The sequence below is a fragment of the Megalobrama amblycephala genome, linkage group LG9 (assembly GCF_018812025.1).
Source record: "Megalobrama amblycephala isolate DHTTF-2021 linkage group LG9, ASM1881202v1, whole genome shotgun sequence".
Lineage (NCBI taxonomy): Eukaryota > Metazoa > Chordata > Actinopteri > Cypriniformes > Xenocyprididae > Megalobrama > Megalobrama amblycephala.
Window position 1 is genome coordinate 43,602,043 of NC_063052.1, and position 23,430 is coordinate 43,625,472.

At 37.5% G+C, this 23,430-nt stretch overlaps 1 protein-coding gene across 1 annotated transcript; it reads right to left on the reverse strand.

The window, feature by feature from the left end:
- Positions 1 to 878: 878 nt before the first annotated feature.
- On the reverse strand, positions 879 to 18,225 carry ptgfr (prostaglandin F receptor (FP)). Its single transcript, XM_048203784.1, is given in 5 exon segments — positions 879 to 1,235; positions 7,543 to 8,298; positions 8,300 to 8,365; positions 17,708 to 17,952; positions 18,048 to 18,225. Coding segments are annotated over 5 exon segments (1,602 nt in total).
- Between the last annotated feature and the right edge of the window lie 5,205 nt (positions 18,226 to 23,430).

Consider the following 23,430-nt stretch of genomic DNA (forward strand, 5'->3'; position numbering starts at 1 on the left):
GAGTAAAAATGGCAAACAATAAAGTACATAATTTTATATATTTTATATATAATTTAACCTTTTTTTTTTACTAACCGTTAGGAAAAGAGAACCCAATAATAAATGCATACAGTATTTATTCTGTGTTATGTTTACTTATGACCACAATTTATATGAGACAGCAAATTTTATAATAATTTAATAATAGACCACATAAACATTATAGGTCCTAAATATGGTATAGTGGTGTCTTTATTATGCCATATTTATATTTGATAGTTAAACAGCTCTGGTCATGTGACCATTTACAGTAGCCAAGCAAAATGTTCACATTTAAAATAGAGACAATTTCATTACAAAATGCCAAAATCCATGGATATCACAAACATCATGATGACATAAACACGCTGTATCTTAATATGTAAATTACTTACATGCATAACACCTTGGACAACATTTTTGAAGAAAAAAAAATCAGCATAAACTACAAAAGGCAAAAGCTACATTCCTAATTACATTATATGCTGTAATTGAGAGACCATGGAAACAGCACATAACATGACTGATACATTTAACCATGATCATTTGATAAATTTGCTGATAACCAGATTTTTTTTTTTTCACATGAAGTTTCAAAACACACTTGATTGACACAACACACTATCAAACCAAATATTCAAAGACATGTATAGACCCTGCTATCCATCTGAACAACTGTCATAAGTTGCAGTATGCAGCAGGATTTTTTTTTTTTTTTTTTGGTCCCTATTTGAACTTTTCTGGCACATTGTACTTAATGAGAACAACTCTGTGATTGACCTCAGACTGAACTTTTAAATGAATGTAAATTTCCTCAACAGAAATAGTCTTTTCTGCTGTAATGATCCAATATCAGTGAATCAAGGTCTCATATACCCCATTTCGGCTCAGGGGAGGTGAGCTGATTGGATGAGAGTGTCTGGTAGAAAAGGTCCATCCAGGCAGATGATGTCGGGTTTGCTGATCACTGAGCTCCTGGCCTCTATGGTGGAGCTCTCCAGAGTGCTGCCCTGCCACTGGAGTTTAAATTTAAAGTGAGAACTGCAAAGTCTCAAAGCCACAAGAAAAAGTCTCCTCAAAACAGCTTTGCGCAGGAGGATGTACACCCATGGATCGAGGATCTGGTTCCATGTCGCCATGCGTACAACTAGCAGCATATGAGTGTAAGACGCCTGATCTTCACCGTGATCCTGTATGCTGAAGACGATGCCTGTTATCTGGAGACCAAATCATACAGTGCATAAAGCATTTGACACTAAAATTATGCATCTGTGTGTAGCTCTAAGCAGAAAAAAATATTTTTCAATATGCTCAACCAATTTTAAACATTTATTAAATATGAATGCATTTACATATTTTAAATAAAATAACATTATTTTAATATAACATTGTATGTATTATTTTGTTATTAATATACTAAACAGTATATATCAATGTATTTATATTTTTCAAATAGAATAACATTTATTGAAGATAAAATTATATTTTATTACTATTATACTATATATATATATATATATATATATATATATATATATATATATATATATATACACAGTATATGTATATAGCGAGAGAGAGAGAGAGGATAAAAATAACTACATATTTATTAGGCTATATATATATATGTAAGGGATAATCCACAGCTAGCCATGCATTAAAGGATTTTAATGCACGACGTAGAGGCGAAGAACCACCCGACGCGAAGCGAAGCATACTGTATATATACACACAGTGGTGGTCAGAATTATTGGCACCCTTGGTAAATACGATCAAAGGATGACTGTAAAAATAAATCTGCATTGTGTATCCTTTTGATCTTTAATTCATAAAATTTGTAAAAATCTAATGTTTCACTGAAGGAAAAGAATTGAAAGTGGGGTGAAAATCACATTATGAAATAAATGTTTTTCTCCAAAACACATTGGCCACAATTATTGGTACCCTTTTATTCAATACTTTTTGCAACCTCCTTTTGCCAAGATAACAGCTCTGAGACTTCACCTATAATGCCTGATGAGTTTGGAGAACACCTGGCAAGAGATCAGAGACCGTTCCTTCGTGCAGAATCTCTCCAGAACCTTCAGATTCCAGCTCCATGTTGGTGCTTCTTCTCTTCAGTTCACTCCACTCATTTTCTGTAGGGTTTAGTCAGGGAACTAGGATGACCATTACCGAAGCTTCATTTTGTGCTCAGTGACACATTTTTGTGTTGGTTTTGATGTTTGTTTTGGATCATTGTCCTGATGGAAGATCCAACCACGGCCCATTATTGGATTTCTAGCAGAAGCGGTCAGGTTTTGATTTTTTATCTGTTGGTGTTTGATAGAATCCATGATGCCATGAATCTGAACAAGATGTCCAGGACCTCCAGCACAAAAACAGGCACACAACATTAAAGATCCAGCAGTATATTTAACCGTGGGCATGGGGTACTTTTTATCCATGTGTGCACCAAACCCATTTGGTGGGTTTGCAGCCAAAAAGCTCTTTTTTTGTTTTGTTTCATCTGACCATAGAAGCCAGTCCTGTTTGAAGTTCCAGTCATGTCTGACAACTGAATATGCTGGAGATTGTTTCTGGACGAGAGCAGAGGATTTTTCTTGAAACCCTCCTGAACAACTTGTGATGATGTAGATGCTGTTTTATAATTTTTTTTAGGCTTTCTGAGACTCAAGACTCAATAATCTCTGCAATTCTCCAGCTGTGATCCTTGGAGAGTCTTTGGCCACTCAAACCATGCATTTTCCTCCTCACCATGCATTAGGAAGATTTAGACACACGTCCTCTTCCAGGCAGATTTGTAACATCTTTAGTCGATTGGAACTTCTGGAGTCAGGAAACATGCCGGTGCGTTTTGATGGATTTTTTTTCACATAGCAGCAAAATCAACTTAAAATACCCCATCATTATTTGTCATAGAGACAAAAGTAATATATCAATTGAAACTATATAATGTCTTCTTTTATTGTGTACACTCAAGAGTAAAAACAAAATGCGCTTGTGCTTTTTGCAAAATGAAGAAAACAAACATGATGCGTGATCTGTCGTATCCCTCTGAAGGAAGTCCATTCTGATAGTTCTCAGAAAATGAACTGTAACTTAGTGAATACTAATCACAAAAAAATTAGATGTATGTCTAAAGCAGTGGTTTCCAAACTGGGGTAAGCATTCACCTGGGGGTACGTGAGGAGACAGAGAGGGTACGCAAACAAAATGCTGACTTTTGTCATTCATTTAATTTTTCCCCATCTTAAAATAACATTAAAACTGAGCATGTATTTTCTTAAACTGAGCATGTATTTTCCTAACAGGCACAATGCTGTAAATACATGACATCCAATCAAAATACCACATCTTTTGCGGTCAAAACTGACTGCATCCATTTCCACATAAGTAGCGTATATGTGTGCATATCATATAGGTTGCGTGCAGAGTCTGCTGCCTTAGCAAAACACGCTATTACTGCCACTCTCAACAATGTACCTGTAGATTTAGCATAGGGCTGGGCGATATATCGCATGCGATTGTCACGTGCATTTCGTCAGTAAAGCCGGTTCCCAGATTACCGCTAAATCGCCATCACCTGCTTTCAAATGGAGTGGCATTTAATAGACAGAGCCGTAGTTCACTGACAAGCTACGCAATATTGCATTCATTATCGAAGGCGATTCATCTGCGATATGAACGCGATATTGTGTAGCTTGTCAGTGAACTACGGTTCTGTCTATTAAATGCCGCTCCATTTGAAGCCCTGAGTTTTCTGCCTCTGTGCAGCCCAAGTTCCCTGAGTTCTCAAAAAATGTCCCTGTGAAGTCCAAGTTCCCTGAGTGTTCTGCCTCCGCACATGCCCAAGTTTCCTGAGTTTTCTGCCTCCCCGCAGCCCGAGTTTCCTGAGTTTTCTGCCTCCGCACAGCCCGAGTTTCCTGAGTTTTCTGCTACCGTGCAGCCCAAGTTCCCTGAGTTTTCTGCCTCTGTGAAGCCGAAGTTCCCTGAGTTTTCTGCCTCTGCGCAGCCCGAGTTTTCTGAGTTTTCTGCTACAGTGCAGCCCAAGTTCCCTGAGTTTTCTGCCTCCGTGTAGCCAAAGTTCCCTGAGTTTCCATGCCACTGAACCCGCTCCAGTGCCAAGTGGGGCTCTTAATTGAGTTTGAGCCAGGATGAACTGGACCCCAGTAACTGACCCCTACTCTTTTGCGCCGCCACCATGCTTCACTGTTGGGATTTGTAATTGGACCAGGTGATGAGTCAGTGACCTCGGTTTTCTCCACACATCTCCACAAGATCTTGGTACTCATCAGACCAGAAAATCTTATTGTCACACCATCATTGGAGTCCTTCAGGTGTTTTTTAGCAAACTCCATGCGGGCTTTCATGTGTCTTGCACTGAGGATGAGGCACCCCGTGCTGGCCTCACTCTGCCATATTTTAAGGCCCTGACTGGTGGAGGGCTGCACTTGATTTTGGTTGACTTTCTATTTTATTTTCTCAAAAACTATGCATCCCGTAATTGCATCTCAAAAAGCTCAGCAAACATGTACATACTTTGGGTTGCTCACATATTACCTCTGTCAGCCTAGGCTCTTCTCCACCGATAGCTCAGTAATTGGCCGGACGGCCAGCTCTAGGAAGGGTTCAGGGTCATCCCAAACGTACTTCCAGGCACCCAGGATTATGGAGGCCACTGTGCTTTTAGGAACCTTAAATGCAGCAGATTAATTATTCGTAACCTTGGCCAGTTTCTGTGCCTTGCCTCAATACTGTCTATGAGCTCATGTGGAACAGGAAGTTCCTTTGACCTGGACATGATTCTCATTTGCTCATGATCATGCACTGGTGAGCTAAAATGTAAATATAGACAGGTGTGTGAATATACTAATCAAGTCCGAATTTCACTCATAAATCAAATCACTAGCTGGACTCAAATGAAGGTGTAGAACCATCTCAAGGATGTTTTGGAAGAAATGGACAGCATTTGAGTTCATAATGTGATTTGTCACAGCAAAGGGTCTGAATTACTTTTAGGACTTCATGTGAATAGGTTCAGATTTTTGCTAATTTTATGAATTAAAGATGCAAAAATGATCACACAATTGCAGATTTATTTCTGTCAATATGGGTGCTGTGTGTACATTAATGAGGAAAAAAATGAACGTGATTTTAGCAAATGGCTGCCAATAATTCAAAGAGTGACCACCATTTAAGTGTGTGTGTGTGTGTGTATATATATATATATATATATATATATATATGTATGTATGTATTTATATTTTTAAAATTGAATAACATTTTATTTTATTACGAGATATATATATATATATATATATATATATATATATATATATATATATATATATATATATACAGTACAGTACATCATATATAGTATAACATGGAACCAGTAAGGATTTAATATAATGTTTTTATAAATTTTCAGTTTTACGTCAAATTAGGGTGATGCAAAAATGAGTACACCCCAAGAAAGTCTCTTGAGCAAAGCTAGATTTTAGACTACAAATACTAATTTAACAAGAATTCAACCACAGGTGAGTCTGAAATTATTCATTACACATGTTAGCAGCAGAAGCTGACTATAAAAGGGTGTTAAAACCCCTTCCCAATTCATGCTGTCAGCAATGGCAACACATGGAAGAGAAATGTCACAAGACCTGAGGAAGAAAATTTATTTCCTTTACACCAGAAATGTGCAAAGGCTACAAGAAGATCAGCAAAGCTTTACTTATCAGTCAGAATACTGTTGCAAAAGTGGTACAAAAATTTTAAAAAGATGGAACTGCAACCATCTCACAGAGACGTCCAGGTCGTCCATGGAAGTTAACACCTCGACAGGAGCTTCTTGCTGATGAGAAGGGAAAAATTTAATGTGTATGCAAGTTCACTGCAGTTATCTAAAGATATTTGTAGAAAGCCAAATATGGGGTGACTTTTTTGTGACAGGATTATGGCGTACACTGATGAATAGCATGCATGGGGGCCGTTCCACGAAAGAACAGTGTTCCTAAAGCCCAGGCACAAATCTAATCCCGCCTACAGTTTGCCAGGGCCCATGCTATAAGATGAAGACTTTACTGCCACTCTATGATTGATTTAATGCGATCCTTGCTGAATAAATGTATTCATTTGGCTTCAAAACTGTATGGCTTTCTCAAAGGTGAGGAATACAAAGAAAAAAGCATGGTGCCTTACAGTGACCCCAAACATGGTGAACGGCAGTGTCCTTAATGTGGGGCTGCATGAGTGCTGCTGTATTGTCAGATAAGCTGCATGTTCATTTTGATGGCATCATGAATTCATCAGATGTACTGCTCTATACTGAAAGAGAAGATGATACACAACTCCGTGCCCTTGGTCATCGTGCACTTTTCCAATCATGACAATGTTTATCCTAAAGCAGCAACATCTAAAGCCACTGTTAGAATGATTTCTGAAGAAGAATCAGGGTGACATGTGATTCAGACTGGCTAAGTTTGTCTCGATGGTCTGAACCCAATCGAACACCTATGGGGAATTCTGACAGAGACAAGTTGAGCATTCACTCTCCATCCAAGCATCCAGATCTCTAAATAGTAGGACAGTTCTTGAAGAATTGGAAAATAGATAGATGTTGCACAATATGTACTGCCAACTGTATTTTTCCATTGCCTAGAATGTAGCCTTGGTGAGCAGACGAAACTTCATTAAAAATCATACATTTTTACTAGATTTTTACATACAAAATACTAGATGTAGTAGTTTTTGTTGTGGGGTGTACTCATTTTTGCATCACCCTAAATTGAGTAAAACTGAAAAATGTGTAATCTAAGTTATATTATTAACCTTAGTTTCATTAATTGTTATAAGTTAAACAGATGTTATATTAAACTTAGTCTTGTCAACATTTTGGAAATTGTTTTTGTGTTCATTGAGATATTGTTTAAAATGTTACTTTTCAAAGGGGGTGTACTCATTTACACTGAGCACTGTATATATATATATATATATATATAGAGAGAGAGAGAGAGAGAGAGAGAGAATATTTATATTATATTAAGATTTATACATTTATATTTTTATATTTAATAATTTTATCTTTTATTTAAATATATATTTATTATTTTATAATGTTTATGTGTGTGGATAATTAGATACATTTTATTTATTTATTTATTTTATTTTAGTAATTATAATTTTAATATAATAATAATATAATATCATAATTAATTATTACATTATAATTATAATGATTATAATTTTTGTTTTTAATTAAAATTAAAGTTTAATTCATTTAACTTTTTAATTGTTCTGAATTATAATAGCCTATCCCACAAATTCACTCATAAAGCTACAATTCTGTCATTATTTACTCAACGAATATTTTTATTCTTTACATTTACAGATAAATAATATAACTATAAATAGAGAATAATTAGACAATTTTCTTTCTTTCTTTCTTTCTTTCTTTCTTTCTTTCTTTCTTTCTTTCGTTAGTAATTTATCAGCCAGTAGAAATAAGAAGCACCTTCTCACCAAAATTGGCCCCCAGCACACACAGGAAACCAGCATGATTGCCAAAAGCTGGCAGACCATCTCAGAATGGTGTGATGTGTTACGACAATGCCGATTATAATCACGGTCAAGTTGTACCCTACTTCGCAGGAGAGCAAGGAAAGTCATAGTATTGCACACTAGTGAGAGGAGGAGAGCCAGCAAACCCAGCACAGAGAACAATATCGACAGAAGGACATCCACCCAGTCACGCGGCCCCTGCAGGCGGAAGAAGCACCAGCTTCGTGAACGCTGAACCTGGTACGACCGCTGAAACAGGATGGGCAGCAGGGCCACCAGCAGACCCAGGAGCCAGGTCAGACCCAGCAGACTCTTGACATGATGGGACCCCAGCGTAGTGGTGTGGAAGAGAGGACGGGTCACTCCGATACAGCGCTCCACTGCCATCAAGCTCCCGAGCAGCAGAGGAGTCAAACCGAAGAAAGCCATACAAACTCCAAAAAAGTCACACAGAGACTTGTGAGGGTCGAATGTTTCCCATGCCTTCTGTGAGGCGTAAACATAGAGAGCCAGAGAGCCGTTGATCAGGTGTCCCAAGAAGTCAGTCAGCACCAGACCACTAGCAAGCAGGAGGAAGGCTGCTTTAGATTTAAATCTGAACCTGTGGTAGGCTTTGATCAAGATAAAGAGAGCCAGAGTGTTGGAAACGATGCCCACTGTCATTGAGATGGCAGTCGAGGTCACAGACACTTCCCTTTTGGTACAGCTCCCATTACAACACATCAGTCGACACCACACATCCAGCATTAGCTGACCCATTATAAGACATGATCGGCACTTCGCACTGCAAACAAACAGAGTATTAGTTCAAGTGATTTATATTAATTTATAAAATTCATAAGACTACTGCCCTCATTTACAGTAATTTAGAAACCCAAATGTGTACTATAATAACTTCAATTTGTTCTCAGTGCAGCCAGATCCCAAAATAAGCACTAAACAAAATGTGTAACTTTTTGTTTGTTTTATTTCTACAAACATATTTTGTTTACTTGAAACAGCACATGTAACTGAACATTTTTAAGCTATAGTACATATGATCTAGGACCAAATCTATCTATCTATCTATCTATCTATCTATCTATCTATCTATCTATCTATCTCTAAGATTAACTTATAACTTAACATGCGTACAACATTTAGTCTATTATTGTTGTTACATGTACAGTTTCTAATTTAGCCATAATTAAGTAATAAAAAAAATGCTCCGCTTAAGATATAGCTATAATTAACGTAGTCTATATATAAACATTGTCATTAGCTCACTCCAAAGCGTTGAATAAGTTAAATCGCCTAACTTGTTTTAGTCTTTAACAACCTACATTTTCATATAGGCTATGTTTTGAGTTTTTTTCAAATTACTAAATCTGGTCCACATTTAACAGCAATAAGCTATTAATACTTCATGATCCTAATCTAATTTTTCCAAATGAATTCTTTCAGATTTACTCACCGTAATCTGCTAATCAAACGAGTCTCAGCGGTCTAGGTTCATTCGCTCTTCCAGTGTGAATAACGGCTGCTGCCTGGGTAAATGCACTGACACTGACGGTGCTGTATACTGTGTTGAAATATCAGATTGAGATGCGCGCACTCTGAATTCACCACAGTGGCCAACGAGTTCTTCGTTACGCATCAGTCTGCACGAGATGTGTTTTGTTCAAAATTTCTTCAATATAGCAGACAGTCCTATGTTTTTTTTGTGTATCATTAAAATATAATAAATGATTTCGTCTGATAATATAATAGATTAGTATAACAGATATTACAACAGTCTATTTCTACCGGGGCCAAGTAAGAGCAAAACGCCAGCTTCGCGTGCCAAATCGTGCCAATTACGCACGGGATGTTTCCTGGCCTCTTCTTCTTCTTCTTCTCATAAAATAAGGTTTAAGTGTATGGAGTCAAATTAATGCCTTAAAGATTTGCACAAAAATAAAGTTTTGCAAAATACATAAAAGAACTGAGCAATAAAAAATGTTTTGCAAACAAAAATAAAGAATTGCAAAGGAAAAATAAAGTATTGAGCGGAAAAAAATAAGTTTTGCAAACAAAAATAATAAATTGCAAAATAAAATGACGTAGTGCAAAAATAAAAATATAATCAATTACAAAAATCAATGACAGCTGTAATCCTATTTTATCTTTGCCACATATTTTTCATGCTCAAACCTACTAAATCATTTGCAACGCTCATTTTATTCTGCGTTTCAGTCAAGCGTGCGCTCACGATACCGGTTTTCCTTTGCGCTGCACTTTTCTGTGCGGTTCTCTTTATGGCACTGGTTTGACGTGGGGGTGGAGTCAAGAAACGGGGGCACGCCCCCGCGAAATGCATTGGAGGGGAACGTAATCGGCGACAGGTGAAATAATTCTTTGACATGGTTAAAAATAATGAATGGTTTGTTTTGTTGGTTTGTTTAGCATGTGTTGTCGCTGATTACGACCCCCTCCAATGCATTTCTTATAGTAATATGACCCGTTGCGCTCTGTCTCACTGCCTGTATCCACTTTTGTGTCCTTTAAACATTAATTTTTTGGGGTCGACAGCTTATAAAAACTTATTTCTGTGTTTTTTTTAGCTTGTTAGCTGTACACCTTGTCACACAGCACCTTTTAGGCATTGTTCTGTTTTTTGTAATGAGTCAGAAAAGACAAGAAGGCAGCCTGGAGACGGTTGGATTGTTTTTCAGATTATAATAAATGCGCTCTGTCTCTATGCTTGATCTGTTCTGTTCCGATCTGCGTCTCCTGCCGATGACGTGTTTCGCGGGGGCGTGCCCCCGTTTCTTGACTCCACCCCAAAGTCAAACCAGTGCCATAAAGAGAACCGCACAGAAAAGTGCAGCGCAAAGGAAAACCGGTATCGTGAGCGCACGCTTGACTGAAACGCAGAATAAAATGAGCGTTGCAAATGATTTAGTAGGTTTGAGCATGAAAAATATGTGGCAAAGATAAAATAGGATTACAGCTGTCATTGATTTTTGTAATTGATTATATTTTTATTTTTGCACTACATCATTTTATTTTGCAATTTATTATTTTTGTTTCCAAAACTTATTTTTTTCCGCTCAATACTTTATTTTTCCTTTGCAATTCTTTGTTTTTGTTTGCAAAACATTTTTTTATTGCTCAATTCTTTTTTTTTGTTTTGCAAAACTTTATTTTTGTGCAAAACTTTAAGGCATTAATTTGACTCCATAGTAGTAAGTGTTAATAAATAGCATTGCGCTAAATTTTAATAGCCTATGTTTAACGAAGAAAGCATGTCGATGGCATTATGACATACAGTTTTTATTTATTTAATATTTACAAGGGGAAAAGGTGTTGGTAATAGGGTTGACGCACAGCCTGGGAGTGGTAACACTTTACAAATAGGGTCCCATAAGTAAGCATTAGTTAATGCATTAATTAACATTAATTAAAATGGTGCAATAGATTTGTTACAGTATTAGGCCCCACTTCATAGTAGGTGTCTTTAACAACTATGTACTAACATATAAAATAATCATTTGATACAATGCACTTATTGTGTACATGCATGTTTTTACTACATTTTAAAAAAATACCTGCATGCAATTTAAGATGTATTTTACACAGATGTAAGATGTATAATTACACTGTTGAGCCTTCCCTTACACCTTAACCCACCCTTTAAACCAAACCAGACCTGTCCTAACCTTACACTAACAAATTTCTGTAGTTTTCACAGCATTATTACTGTAAAATGAATCCTTACTGTAGAACCTGTATTCAGCATGTTGCGTTTTTCAGCAGCAGATAGGCTACAGGAGATTCCACAATTTAGGATTCGACTTCAACAAGGTAACTTTGCTCATATTTTGCAATGCTGTGGTTAATTTACCAAGGCGTCCTCATGTAAATTAACTTGTGTTTAGGAGTGCGCCAGAAGAGAGATGCAGAGAACGGCACTAAGCATATAATTAAACATAACTGTTTGCTCATATAAATTTTTATCTGTCAATATTTGAAAACGTCATCAATTTAGTGGAGTAACATTGTTGGATAAAAGTAAACTGGAACTGCATCCATGCACATGCAAGTGTGTTTGCAAAGTGCGCTAGCCGTTTCTTGTTGTTTTTCTAGCTATGGCATGATGAATCAAATACCGAAGCGGGCTGAAGTAAAACGCAGCAACAGGTAAGGATTTTAAACAGCACAACATTTTTCAAAGGATCATGTTTTTCTGAGCTTCTTTGCCAGGCAAAATGCAGCAGCTACATAATAGATGCTAGCCTTTTAAGTGAATAGAGGGTATGCAAGTGACGTCACCGTTGACCGTTACGACTTCGGTCACGTCCACTGAGAGGCAAAAGACTGAGTGGCAGCATTGGTTTTCAGCGTGAATGTCGCGAAAAACACACAATCACTTTGTGATTGACTGTACAAATGGCTTTGACACGAAACCTGAGGCATATATTTAAAAAAAAAATAAGAAAGCAACAGAAAAAAAGCAAATGGATCACTGCAATTCACAGAAACATCTGAACTCCAGGCAGAGAAACATGGATTTGCAGTTATCATTTTGTGTCAAAATGTTGGATTTTGAGGTAAAATCATACCGTATATATTGTATTGTTTTATATTATGTTGACAACTCATCAATTAAATATTTTCGAAATAAACAACATTGACAAAAACTATACTATAAAACTATATATATGTTTTAGGGCTGGACAATATGACGATATAACATTGATATAAGTGATTATGCGGATTCAGACCTACATACTGTAGTTACATAAAATATCACAGGCAGATTTGCTTTATGTATTTCCCCACCGTCGAAATCAGGCACATATAAATGTCATGAACGACTCCTGGCTGCATGTCGATATCCATGTTTTGTTTGACAAGTTGTAAGGAACACATTCAATTCCAACCTTTAGTGTAATTCGTTAGTTTTACTCGCGTTTTCGCAGTTTCCTCTACTAAATCCAGTCATGCAGCAGGTTCTTTTGCCACTCAGACTCAGTCCAGCTGAGGGAGCGCGTTTTCGGCGGGAAAGTGACGTCGACGAATACCCTCTATTCAGTGAATTCCTGCCTTGTGGAAGCATAATATGCCATTGACATTGTGTTTGTTTTCAACTGTCATGGGACCCTTCATTTCCTGTTTAGCCCCTTTCTTTCAGGCTGCATCATAGAAACCACGACAATCATTTCAGCTACGTAGCCTATTATATGCATAGAGAAATGAGCATTATAATATATGGTGACTGGTTCAACGAGTTTTGTCGTGGAACTTGATTGATATATAACTTCATTGATACAAAATCGATATGAGGAACTACGCACATCGTTGTGTTGTGGCCAATCGATATCATGACCTCGAGATCATATATGTCAAGGCCACAAGTTTAGTGCAAAAAATCTACATGACCATATAGCAACATCATGCTTTTCATTTGTTTCTGAAGTAACTGTCATTAGTTCATTTGGTTTCAGCTGTGTTTGATTAATTAGCCTCGTTTGTATTAGCTATTTAAGTTGTGCCTTGTCTCCATTCTCTGTTTGGTGTTACAATTATGTTAAGGTGTGTCACTCTGCCTGTTTAGTGGATTAGTCTTACCTTTGGGGGATTTATTATAACTTTGTATTGGATTTATATTCAACGCTGCAATAGTCTTCTGTCCGCAGGCACACACACCCATTGTGTGACAATAATATAATATAATTGTTACAATACGTGGATAGGAAAGTCATAAAGACAAGGACACATTCAAGGACAGACTTTAAAGATGAATACTTAGAAAACAGGAGTGAAAAGAAATGCTATCTGTCACAAGAACTGATGAAGACTAAGGGAAAACTGAAGGCTTATAAGAGGCTTATAACAAACAAATTGACCTAATAAGATATTTAATGAGAGAACAGGTGAACAGAATTATTAATGAGAAACTAGGTCCAACAGGAAAGAACCAAAAACAATGAAGATGGCATACACATTAATATAATATAATATAATATAATATAATATAATATAATATAATATAATTAATATAATATAATATAATATAATGTAGCCATTATGCCATAATTGAAAATAAAAAGTTTATTTTTAAATTTATTAGTAAATTTATTAATATTCTCCCTTTATGACTATCCCATGTTGCTATAGTCATAGAGGTTTGTTTACGCATTAAGATGATGTCTCTTCAACACAGGACATGCCCATGACATTTTGGGAGCATCTCAGTCAGCTCAGCTCCCTAACTCCTGAGCTTGTGAATCAGTATATGGTGTACATGAATCCGGGGACTTGTAAGAACAGTAAAAGACACTGGCTCACACATTGGGACACAGATGACTCTTTTTCTGGCGACAACACAATGTCATCATTTTATAACTCAACTACTGGTATTCATGAACAGCAGCAGAACTAATATCTTTCTGACATTATATTTAATGTTATTTAAAGGTGCCCTAGAACCCTTTTTCACAAGATGTAATATAAGTCTAAGGTGTCCCCTGAATGTGTCTGTGAAGTTTCAGCTCAAAATACCCCATAGATTTTTTATTATTAAATTTTTTAACTGCCTATTTTGGGGCATAATTAAAAATGCACCGATTCAGCGTGTGTCCCCTTTAAATGCTCGCGCTCCCCGCCCCCAAGCTCGCAACTCTATAAAACATTGTATAAACAAAGTTCACACAGCTAATATAACCCTCAAAATGGATCTTTACAAAGTGTTCCTCATGCAGCATATCAGATCATGTAAGTATAGTATTTATTTGGATGTTTACATTTGATTCTGAATGAGTTTGATAGCGGCTAACGTGGCTAAAGCTAACATTACACACTATTGGAGAGATTTATAAAGAATGAAGTTGTGTTTATGAATTATACAGACTGCAAGTTTTTAATAATGAAAATAACAACATGGCTTTGGTCTCTGTGAATACAGTTAGAAACAATGGTAACTTTAACCACATTTAACAGTACATTAGCAACATGCTAACGAAACATTTAGAAAGACAATTCACAAATATCACTAAAAATATCATGATATCATGGATATGGATATGAATCAGTGTGTCAAATCATGATTCAGATTGCGTGTCAAACTGCCAACGGCTGAAATCACATGACTTTGGCACTCCGAACAGCAGATTCGATACACTGATTAATTTGTGCTCCGATGCTTCCTGAAGCATTGTTTTGAAATCGGCCATCACTAAATTATTCGTTATTTTGTTTTTTTTTGGCTCTCCAAAAATATTCTCGTCACTTTATAATATTTAAATTGAACCACTGTACTCACATGAACTGATTTAAATATGTTTTTAGTACCTTTATGGATCTTGAGAGAGGAAGTGTTATTGCTCCCTGTGGAGGCCTCACGGAGCCATCGGATTTCAACTAAAATATCTTAATTTGTGTTCCGAAGATTAACGAAGGTCTTACGGGTGTGGAACGGCATGAGGGTGAGTAATTAATGACAGAATTTTCATTTTTGGGTGAACTAACCCTTTAACTATGCCGAGGTAAATTAAATTTTCAATTCTAGGGCACCTTTAAAGTACTTTGTGATACTTTGCTTGTTATATAATAACATAATGGTTTGTATTAAAAAAAAACAAACAAACAAACATGTATCTTGTGTTGTTATGTGTAGTGAATTGGCTCATGTGATCGAAGTTTCACACTTCAGAACTTCCATTAAGGGAGCCTAGTGAGCACTGATGCTCCCTGATTTTCATGGCGCATTGTGGGACTTTTTCGGGACTGAATGGGTGCTTCTCAATATTCCTTCTCGTTTCCTCGCTCCTCCGTCCTCCATCCTATGACCCGGAAACCGATCAAGCTCAGCCATCTTGAAGGACATCTCAATTCTCTCAATCCTCGCGAGGAGGCGAGGATCGAGGAGTGAGGAGGCTTCCTGAGGAGTTATGAGAGAGGATACACAGTTGTATACTTTGCGGAAGTCTTTATGCACGCATAAATTATCCTTCCCCTTCATATCTGTCACAATAATTTAAATGTATGCTTTAATGTATGCAGTTTAAATAAACTTTACATCTCCCATATTTCATCGGGGCATCTTGCTTTATTAATATTTATTATATATATTTTTTAAATAACCAAACTAACAACATATGGGTAGATCCCTCGAGTGCAACTGATGACGCTTTGAAGTGACGCTAAAGGGAGCGAGGATATTGTTTCCTTTTCCTCGTTTCCTTCCCTCGCATCGTAAAGGGATGGAGCTAAGACGCAAGGAAAGGAAGCGAGGACAGGAAACGAGGATGCACAAATAAGAATTGAGAAGCACTCAATATTTCAGTGCACTGGAAGGATTCTGTGACTGAGACAGCCCTTAAAATGGCTGACTCCCTGATCAGTGCTGACTACTGAACTAGGGAGCTGATTGAGGCCCACTCATTATCATGTCCACACTAGTTAATATGGTCAACATAGTAATATTAATGTTGACTGGATTGCTTAATTTAACCAGACCAACTGCAGGAAAGGAGGAAGAACTCCAGCCCATTCAGGAATGCCTGAATTCAGGAATTGGAATTGGAGTATTAAGGATTTTGAAGCTTAAAATTCTAGTTTTTGAATTATATCTACTTTCTGTTTTGCTGGCAGCAATGGACTATATGCACGGAGCGTTTTTTAGAACTTCCGCATTAATATAAGCCAGATCGAAAACTTCCGGTGAGATGTAATTTGCTGGTATGTTGAGCATCAGTAGTGTAATACTTAGTTTATAGTCAGAATATAGTCACTTATATAGTCAGGCACAGCATTAATTTAGTTATTCAAACGTAAGACAGCATAAAAAATAAATAAATAAAGACGTACCTCATTGTTATTCCTCGGCTAAATTCAATTCGACCATCAGTTTTCACACTTATATGTGAAAAAAGCTTAAAAAAATAAATTTTTATTGTGCACTTTAGTTAGATTAATTGAATAAAATGTGTGTTTTTACAAGTGTGCTGAAATCATTGATCTTGCGCTGCACTGACTGACGGCTGCTGTGATTACAAAGGGAAAGGGCGGTGCTCGTTTTCTGTGTAATTAATTCACAAGAAAAGTTATTGTTTTTTTTCTTAAAATTTTGTGAGTACTTCATACTTCACATTGACGAAATCTATTTTTAACCTAGTTATTATTTTATAATGTTTAATATTTAGTCAAAAACGAAGTGAAAAACGATTAGAGGAAATGACTACTTTGCCACCAACTGCTGGTTAAAGTGGTAATTATTGTCTTTTTTATTTTTAAATAAGTGTTTTCTATAAAATGTTGAATTTCCTACATTTTGAAATGTTCGGTTTTACAATGGGGACAATCTCAGAAGGATGAACAAATAATGTTTGTGGTCATCACATTAAAAATAACATTTGAAGTGCTGGGGGGAAAAATGTGTGTGTCGTGTCTAATTACAGACACAGCGTTTTTAAAGGGTCCTAATAGCGTCGTCTTTATTGCAATCAATAAAACTGGTTTATTGGCAAATTAGATAAACGTGATAACTGCATTAAAATATGAATACAACATTAAAAAGTCAACCATTGATGGTTTTGTGTCGATGTACAGCGACTACATAATGAACAGCTAACAGTTGCACCGGAAATGCCCTAGCTGGCTTAACGACAACCAGGAAGAAACATCAAGTAAGTTGATGTGTTCTTTTCCACAGTATTCATACTGTAAATGTAATCACAGTAACTATTTTCTTACTGTTTATTATTATACAATAATTTTACTGTAATAATAAACACAGTAAAAATAGTTACTGTGATTCAATTTACAGTTACTAGTCTTGTTACTGTGTTTATTATTACAGTAAAACTACTGTGGTGACCACCACAGTGGAGCTGAAGACCACCAGGGCAGATCAGGAGGAACTAGAACAAAGAGCACAGAGGTCAGGATTGGCCTCTGTGGCTGTGTCAAAATAGGCAGAGAGTGACACGGGTCTATGAGGCCATAAAAGAACAGGCAGGACATCCAGGAGTTATGTCCATAACAAGGAAATTAAGTCTTTAATCGTGGCCTACTCAGATGAGACTCAGGAATTTAGAATGCCATCTCAGGCCTAGACGAGACAGGCAGGGAGTTCAAGGCAGATAGGAAACTCAGGAATGACCTCCGTGGTCATGAAAGGACAGACAGAGAGCTTAGGGATGACCACTGTAGTCATATCTTGGCAGACAGGGAGTTCAGGGACGACCTCTGTGGTCATTCCTAGGCAGACAGGGAGTTCACAGGTAATCACTGTAGTCGTAACAGGACAGGCAGGCAGTTCACAGATGGGTGATGAGGCAGAGAGATCATAAGCAGATGTTACCGCCTCGGGCAAAACCAGATATGGTGTCGCCACCTCGGGAGAAACTGAAGAAGCATACAAGACCCAAACACACACAGAATGCCCATCGCTGTTACAGGGAGTACAGTCGATGGTGGGAGAACCTCTGAGACACCCAGACTTGATACCACCACAAATATGCCAGCTGTTTGCACCGACATCAGAGATGCGTCCGCCAAACTGGAAACCAGTCTCAAAATCCAAGGGACCTCCATGGTAGCTTTAGGTGCAATGTTTAAGACGGCCAGAAACTCTGCCGTGATGTCCATGATGGCTGAAGATTCTGTTGTGGCGTCCATGACAGCTGAAGACTATAGGTGCGTCCCAATTCGCACTATTCTATGACGTTTTTAAGTATAAATAGTGCAAGTAGTGCGTTCACACTGAAAATTTCAAAAAGAAAAAGTGCACTTTAAATACTCGGATGGTGCACTAAATTAACAGAAAAAATGAAGTGTGGAATGTTGGACACTTCGTGCACTCAACTGTCACAGCTTTAATTACATAGAGGAGGGGGAGGGGGTATCGGACTCCGTTGTTAAATGACAAAATATCTTTATACAATTCACGCACTACATGGATGAGTACATAGTGCATAAGTACATAGTGTATAAGTGCATAGTGTATGGCATGGCGGCCATGTTGTAAAGAGGCTCTGGTGTGGTGGTCATGTTGTGAAGAGGCTCTAAAGTAGTGGCTATGTTGTGAAGAGACTCTGGTTTTGGGACCACAGGCCTGGGAAGTGCTGAGAGCACTGGACTATCAATCACCACACTTGGAATTGCTTGAATCCATGGTGGGCCAAGCTCCATGTCCACAGGAAACAACCAGGCAGAAAACACAAAAGGGTAAATCCAGAAAACAGAGAACAGACAGAGAATAATAATAATGAAAAAACAAAAACAAGAAAAGGGAAACCAGGTCAGAACACTCAGAGATGCAGTGGAACAACATACAAGACTTTGCAAAGAATAAGTGCAGGCAGCAACAGTTTATTAAACAGGCAAAACAAAATCACTCTGGGCAAACACAGAAACAGAACAACAGAGAACAATGCGACATGAATGGAAAATGAACAGAACAAACCAGTTAAATACATAATGAGACACTAAGTAAAAACAAGCCACAGGTGTATAACTTAATCAATCAATAAAAACCCTTTTGAAAGAACTAGCTCATGCTGGTGATGTATGTTGTGAAGCATGGAAGCTGGTTTAAGCTGGTCAAGTGCTGGTCCTAAGAAACTAGCTCCAGCTCAGGACCAGCACTCGACCAGCTTAAACCAGCTCATGATCAGCTAAGGACCAGAATAAACTAGCTCAAACCAGCTAAGGTCCAGCATAAACCAGCTCAAACCAGCTTCCATGCTTCAAAACATGCTTAACCAGCATATGCTGTTTTTTTTTTTTTTCAACAGGGAAAGCATAAAAACAGCAGAGTCAAGGGAAGGAGGGAGAAGCCATGTCCTTGATATGTGGAACCAGGGGAACCGATAATGGTGGAGACCCAGGCAGAGCCGAAAAGACCAGGTGACACAGAAGCTTCTGAAGACCAAGGCAGAGCTGGTGAGCGGCTGAGGTGAAGCCAGGTGGAGCTGACTAGTCGACAGGCCGAAGTAGAGACAGGCTCAAAAGGGTCTGGGCAGAGTTATAGGGATGATACTCCAAGGCTGAGCTGGCAAACTAGCAGTCCAAGGCTGATCCATAAAGCATAGAGCAGGCAGCATAGGAGAAGAAGAATGGCAGATGAGAGGCAGCGGCTGGGCTGAAGGACTGGGAAGTGTTGCCAGCTCACGTATGTGTTGCTGAGCTCGGGGTCCGATGATTCTTTGCGATTGATTGCTGCAGCTCTGGCAGAGAAATCCTGGCAGGCTCAGGCTCCATAACTGGAATGGCTTTCTATTCGCTAGGCTGGTGGCTGCAGATGCAACAGGTGTGCTGGACTCCTTCTCTCTCTCACAGATGGTAAAGGGGGAACCATTGTGTAGAAGCACCCATTCTACATACTCCACAAACGTCCCTCGAGGACCGTCTCAGGGCAGGCGCACTGTTGTCACCGCGTTGAGGCTATTAGCAGTCATAGTGGACTAGATAGTATAAATGGTATAAATAAGTCCTGTGTGTGTCTCTAGAGGGAACATTCCCTCTGTGAGAGGAGGAGGATTTGAGAGATGGGCAGTATTTCAATTAAATGTATAAATGCGTATTTAATTACTTTTAAGTATTTTGTAATTTGTATTTTCCTTAACAAAGAAAAAATGTAATGTAATTAGTAATTAACTACTTTGAGAGAAAGTATTTTGTATTTAAAATATTAAAAATACATTCAAATGTTATTTTATTTTATTCTTCGCATACAATAACTTCAATCACCAGGCTTAAAGGTAAGGTAGGTCATTTTCGGAGAGGCTAGCAATAGCAAGCTAGCTTTGAAAGTATAAGATCCCACCCTCCCTTCAGAGCATCTTCAAAAGCCACGCCTCCTCCAAAACACATGAACGCGTGCAGCAGGGAGCAAAAGCATCACGAGAGACGCCGTTAAATTACCTCATGTCTAAAAACCACATAACATTACAATAATAATGAACATAAAACAACAACAAAAATGTATTTCGGTCCTTGCAGTCAATTTTTCATAATAAAGAAATTCATAAAGAAATAAATTCATTTCAGCGTTGATAGTGTTGCCATTGAAATGCATAAATTCGAGTCACAGACCGCTCCTAATGTCATGGGTTGCCATCTCTTAATTACAGTAGTTATGGCATGAGCGCAGCATAAGCTCATTGTTTTGGTTCAGGAGGAACTGTAATGGTGCATTCACATGGGGAGTTGGCGTCAACACTTGATGGAGGTCTTGTCTGAAGCTTGGTGCTGATGCGACTGTCAAAGTGACAACAGCCAATCACATTACTTTCCAGTGTTGCATGAATGCAAATGGCTAGCATCTGCGCTAGGGTATTTGCATAAGGCGATCTGATTGGATGACGCTTGTGTTGGCGCTTAAAAAGTTGAGAAATTTTTAATTTCTGCCATGAGCAATGCAAGTGAAGCGACCCACAATTCGGTTTGGACAATGCAAGACGTCACCCATTCCAAGTTATCTAGTAAAATATAACTATCAGATATTATTCACTGAATGTCTTTATAAGATAGAAGATTAACGCAAATGGCTAGAACTTGTGAACTGACTTGCTAGCTAAAGAATTTACATGCGCTGTCTAGTGATGATCAGATCACAGTTATATCCGTGGGCGCTGCAGATAATCCACGGACAGGTAGGTCAAGTAATTAAAAAATAACATTGATTAATTTGCAGGTGAAAACGCGGTCTGTGCATTCATTCTTAAAGTGACAGTAGCCTAATAAACCTGCTGCTGTCTGTCATTAATGTTAATCAAGCAACAAAAGAAAAAGACAAAATCACTCCCTGCTCCTGACTGAATAACTTAAGTATCTTTATAAGGATCATCAATATATATTTAAAGGTGCCCTAGATTCAAAATTTGAATTTACCTCGGCATAGTTGAATAACAAGAGTTCAGTACATGGAAAAGTCATACATTGAGTTTCAAACTCCAGTGCTTTCTCTTTCTTATGTAAATCTCATTTGTTTAAAAGACTTCCGGAAAACACGCGGATTCTCAACATAACACTGACTGTTACGTAACAGTCGGGGTGTACGCCCCAATATTTGCATATGCCAGCCCATGTTCCCAACATTATGAAAGGCATTAGACAAGGAGCAGCCAGTAACGTCTGGATCTGCACAGGTGAATCAACAGACTAGGTAAGCAAGAACAACAGCGAAAATGGCAGATGGAGCAATAATAAGTTATTATATAACTGACATGATCCATGATAGCATGATATTTTTAGTGATATTTGTAAATTGTCTTTCTAAATGTTTTCGTTAGCATGTTTGCTAATGTACTGTTAAATGAGGTTAAAGTTACCATCGTTTCTTACTGAATTCACAGAGACAAGAGCCGTCGCCATTTTCATTTTTAAACACTTGCAGTCTGTATAATTCATAAACACAACTTCATTCTTTATAAATCTCTCCAACAGTGTAGCATTAGCCGTTAGCCACGGAGCACAGCCTCAAACTCATAGAGAATCAAATATAAACATCAAAATAAATACTTTACTCACATAATTCAAAGCATGCATACGGCATGCATGACGAACATCTTGTAAAGATCCATTTGAGGGTTATATTAGCTGTGTGAACTTTGTAAATGTGCTGTAATATAATCGAGAGCTCGTGTGGCAGGGAGCACGCAAATTAAAGGGGCGGCGCGCTGAAAAAATCAGTGCATAGTTAATGATGCCCCAAAATAGGCAGTTAAAAAAATTTATTTAAAAAAATCTATGGGGTATTTTGAGCTGAAACTTCACAGACACATTCAAGGGACACCTTAGACTTATATTAACATCTTGTGAAAAAGCATTCTTGGGCACCTTTAATTTTAGTGTGTACATTTTGTTTGTATTTTCAAATTACAAATTACTTGTATTTTAATTAAATTCATTTTGTACAGCAGTATTTTGTAGTTTATTTAAATACATTTGATGAGTAAGTATTTGTAATTTTTTATCTAAATACTTTTTGATGTATTTGTGCCCATCTCTGCCGCTAGATCCATTAGATCATAGAACATACCGAAACAGGAAACTGAACAAAAACACCCAAAAAAGAAACAGACACAGAATACTTGTAAGCATTACAATTGTCTTTTTAGAGCTAAATTATAGCAGAATTGAACTCTGTTCACATAATTAAATCATTATGTTCCTGTTTATCACTGTATTGTATCTGTATTGTATAAAGCACTATATAAATAAAGGTGACTTGACTAGAAAAAAATGGATAACTTAATATCATGAACAAATGTTTGAAAACCTCTAGAACAACAGGTGTATCCAAGGACACATCATGTACCGGAAAGGTTGTTATATCCACATGAAAAAGCAACAAGTTTTTTAACCACCTGCTTCAAGTCTACATCTTTTAAAATACAACCTGGATGAACCAAAGTCCAAAAACTAAAATATAACATTCTAAATTTGGATGAAATTTGCATGATTACACCAAAGAAACCGGAGGTGCAAATTGTTTTAATGGCTACATTTATTAAAACAAGTCAGCCTGATGGGTTTAGAGCAGGACAATCTCAGACAAAACATTGGACTAGGAAATATGTTTGACTCCTAGCAGGTTGTAGTCATCTAAGTGGCCTAAAGAAAATATAAAACCATAAAAATAAATCTATGGAGGCCTCATCTTGTGGTCATTTGAAAACATTAATGTGATTGCAAAAACAATTTGCCCCAAAACACAATCAAAAAGCGGGGGGAAAATGATGGAATATCCAACAAAAAAAGAGACCTCTGGCTCTGAAATACAGATGTCTAGCACAAATTTGCACTATAATAGAGACTGAAAAGAGAAAGGAGAGAAAGAGTACTTGTGCCAGCAGAGAACAAGGTTTGTAATACTAA